The 3577-nt window shown below is 44.7% G+C and overlaps 1 protein-coding gene across 2 annotated transcripts in view; it reads left to right on the top strand.

Annotated features, from left to right (window-relative positions):
* The window catches only part of TBP (TATA-box binding protein), an 18149-nt gene that overhangs the window by 11096 nt on the left and 3476 nt on the right, over positions 1 to 3577 (top strand). For both annotated transcript variants that reach the window (XM_019527315.1, XM_019527314.1), the window contains exons 6-7: positions 831 to 998; positions 2066 to 2160. In XM_019527315.1, the coding sequence (XP_019382860.1) occupies positions 831 to 998; positions 2066 to 2160 (263 nt within the window). The remainder of the gene's footprint in view (positions 1 to 830; positions 999 to 2065; positions 2161 to 3577) is intronic.

Here is a 3577-nt window from a genome sequence, read left to right as displayed (position 1 = left end):
TGAAGCCGGCCCATCGCAGATGTGCTCCTTGAGGATCTTCTCAAAGAGTTTCCCAAGGATAGAGGTAAGACTGACAGGCCTATAGTTGCCCGGGTCCTCTCTCTTCCCTTTTTTGAAGATGGGGACCACGTTAACTATCTTCCAGTCATCTGGCACCTGGCCCGAGCACCACGAGCACTCGTAAAGCCGTGCCGAGGGCCCTGCAATAACCCCAGCTAGTTCCCTCAACACAAGTTTTCTTGTTCAGCATCTCAGCCTAACTGGACACCTTTTAAATTTCATTCCCTTCTGGAGGCTTGAGGAGGGGACAGCATTTCAATAGCAAATAGCTTGCTGGTTAGGGTGGTCATTTGGGATGGGGGAAACCGAGGCATAAGTTCCTGGTCTGATCTGGGTAGAAGGATTTGTACCTTCTCATTAAAATTAGGTTGTAATGTTTCAGCATTTTCCAATAAAAGCACTTAAGATATTCCTGACCAGCCCTGAATTTTAATTGAAAAGTTTTATATTTTCCAAGCTTTGAAGACTGCAGGGGAGCATGATGGGTATGCTGTCAAGGGGAGTTGGGTAGAATGACAGTCTGGCTGCATAAAGAGTAAAATGTGAATTGACTCTCAGGCTTCTGACAAGGCATTAAAAGAACTAAAAGCAAGTTATCAGTTTAAGCTAGAAACGGATTCCAGCAGTTCCTAACATTGCCTATTTCAGGATGCATCTCTAACCACTCCATCTCCTTCAGCTTTTCTCTATGATATATATTTACATTTAATGCTGATTACTTCTGTGATATTGGCCAGAGAAAATAAAATGGTGGTTTCTTCTCCCTCCAGTGAAGAGCAATCCAGATTGGCAGCAAGAAAATATGCCAGAGTTGTGCAGAAACTGGGCTTTCCTGCAAAATTCTTGGATTTTAAGATTCAGAACATGGTGGGAAGCTGTGATGTGAAATTTCCTATCAGATTAGAGGGACTGGTACTTACACACCAACAGTTCAGCAGGTAAATAAAAGGCTTAACACTATTCATTTCTTGCTGCCTTCTGCTCCTTGTAGAAGTATTTTGAAAGAAAGAAGTCCCCTGAGCTGAGTCTTTGTGTGAATGCTTCATAATGTACAATATTGAGATGTTGGTAGGATGAGATGGGAGAGGCTTAACTTACTACATTTCTTTTTATTTAAGTTGTGTGCGGCAGCAGCAGAACCCCGGGGTCTTATAAAAGATTAAGAAATAATTAACAAGCTCTCAATTGCATTCTGATGTATGTAAGATCAGTGGGTGAGATTTCAGTAAAACTTGCATAAATGTTTCTTTGTTGATAGGGAGAACCCTACAGTTTTATTCCCCTTGTTCCTGTGCCTCTTGTTTGGTCAGCTTCCCCAAGATACTAATTCATCCAAACAGTCCTCCCTGCTACTGTCTTAAAAGCTTTGTGGAGTCACCTTTCACTGTACATCTCTGGTCTTCCAGATAGAAGTAAATGCAGCCAGTCTGTTAGATACCCAAACCCATGTCAGAACTTGAGATGGGTGGAATTGCCTGTCAACAGGAATGTTTTTGGGGAAATTTGCAGACACAGATTATATTGTAAAATGAACAAAACAGAAAATTAGCAAGAAATATTCAGTATTGGGGAGGTTGTGGTGTGGAGAGCAGGTAAGGATACAAAGTTGGGTATTGAATTAAATAAGTGCAGAAACCTTCACAGTCTCTCCATGTGTCTGAAATAGACAAAAAAACTGTTTAACTCCTGTTGACTCAGATTAAATGACACACACACAAGAAATGATGACAGAGCAAACACAAGTTTAGAATTCAAGAGGCAAAAGTTAACTGATTAAACTCTAATTATTAACTTGTTGACTTTCAATTTGTATAGCTAATTCCTTGTGTGTATATTTCTCTTGTGTGCGACTGGTTTGAAACTATCCATTACTTGCTGTAGAAGTTATGCCAGGAAAATCCAGCTTCCATTGCTAAGGATGAGAAGGATTAGCCTCATCAGTGACCCTGGTTCACTTGTTAGAATTCCATAGTGGTTGCTTGACCATTTTTTGCTTTCTTTCCAGTTACGAGCCAGAGCTGTTTCCTGGCTTAATCTACAGAATGATCAAGCCAAGAATTGTCCTGCTCATTTTTGTTTCTGGAAAAGTGGTTTTAACTGGTAAGTAACCAAGATGACAGTATCTGGCTTTAATAGTTCAAACTATAGAACTGGCACCTGTGTGTTTTTTAGTGCCTTGTAGACTGCTAAAGTAAAGCAAGTGACAGCATCAGATCAGGAAGGTGTATTCTTTGCTATTCATCATTGATCATCATTCCAGCAAATCTGAAACCAAAAATAGGCTGTGGAGCATTTTTATGTTATGGTCCAGGTGCCTTAATGAGATGTATATGAAGTTATACCTCAGGCTTACATAAATTACACAAAGATCCTCTGGCCCTCCAACCACTACCCTATGCTCCTTATCCACGTGGGCACAAACAACAGGGCTCGGAACAATCCCAGCCGTCATGAGAGACTACAGGGCTCTGAAAGTGGGGCTTAGGGTTTTGGGGGCATAGGTGGTCTTTTCCTCATTCCTCCTGGTTGTGGGTCATAGTCTGAGGAGGGAGAGACAGCTTGAGGTAGTCAACCAGAGACTGCAGCGCTGGTGTCATCATGCAGGCTTCGGCTTCCACGATCACAGCCCACTCTTTGGTGAGAGAGGCAGTGGGCTGCTGGGAAGAGATGGCCTCCACCTCACTATGCTGGGGAAGAGGCTTTTCTCAGCTAGACTTGCTGACCTGCACGACTGGGCTTTAAACTGAGCCCGCTGGGGGATGGAGTAAGTACCGCCACTGCAACCCACTGGGCAGTTTTTGTAAACCCAGCAGGCTAAGGCACTCAAGCGAACCCACCCCTACCCCAGCCCTAGAGCAATCTGTAGGAAAGGCAAGGGCCCCCAATGGGACACATATGTGCCTGTATACCAATGCCAGGAGCCTGGGGAACAAACAGGAGGAATTGGTCCTCCTGCTAAACCAAAAGCATTATGATCTCATAGGGATAACAGAGACCAGGTGGGACTCCACCTATGGCTATGGCCACAGGTATAGATGGCTATACCTTGTACAGGAGAGATTGTGTGGGCAAAAGGGATGGGGAGGTAGCTCTTTATGTCAGGGAAAGCTACGCGTTCCTGCAAGCTGACATTGGCACCCAGGGGGGATGATTGGAAACTCTCTGTGTCAAAATCCGTGGTGAACAAGGCACAGGGGACACAATGGTGGGGGTCTATTGCAGACCTCCTAGCCAGGGACAAGAGCTTGATCAGGAATTTGCCGGGGAACTAGCTGAGGCTGCATGCTCCCGGTGCATGGTTGTCGTGGGAGATTTCAACTACCCTGACATCTCGTGGGAAGAGCACTCTGCCACATCCGAATGGTTGCAAAGCTTCCTCGTGTGTGGATGAGCTCTGACTCGAGAAGTCCATGGACCAGCAAGAGACAAAGTGCTGCTTGACCTGGTACTGGCAACGGGGAATGACTTAATCAGCGGCCTAATGATCGAAGGGAAGCTGGGAGACAGCAACCATGAG

This window comes from Gavialis gangeticus, unplaced genomic scaffold (genome assembly GCF_001723915.1).
Source record: "Gavialis gangeticus isolate Ggan-Ray unplaced genomic scaffold, GavGan_comp1, whole genome shotgun sequence".
Taxonomy (NCBI): Eukaryota; Metazoa; Chordata; order Crocodylia; family Gavialidae; genus Gavialis; species Gavialis gangeticus.
The sequence above is the reverse complement of the archived record's forward strand: the minus strand, read 5'-3'. Positions and strand labels throughout refer to the sequence as shown.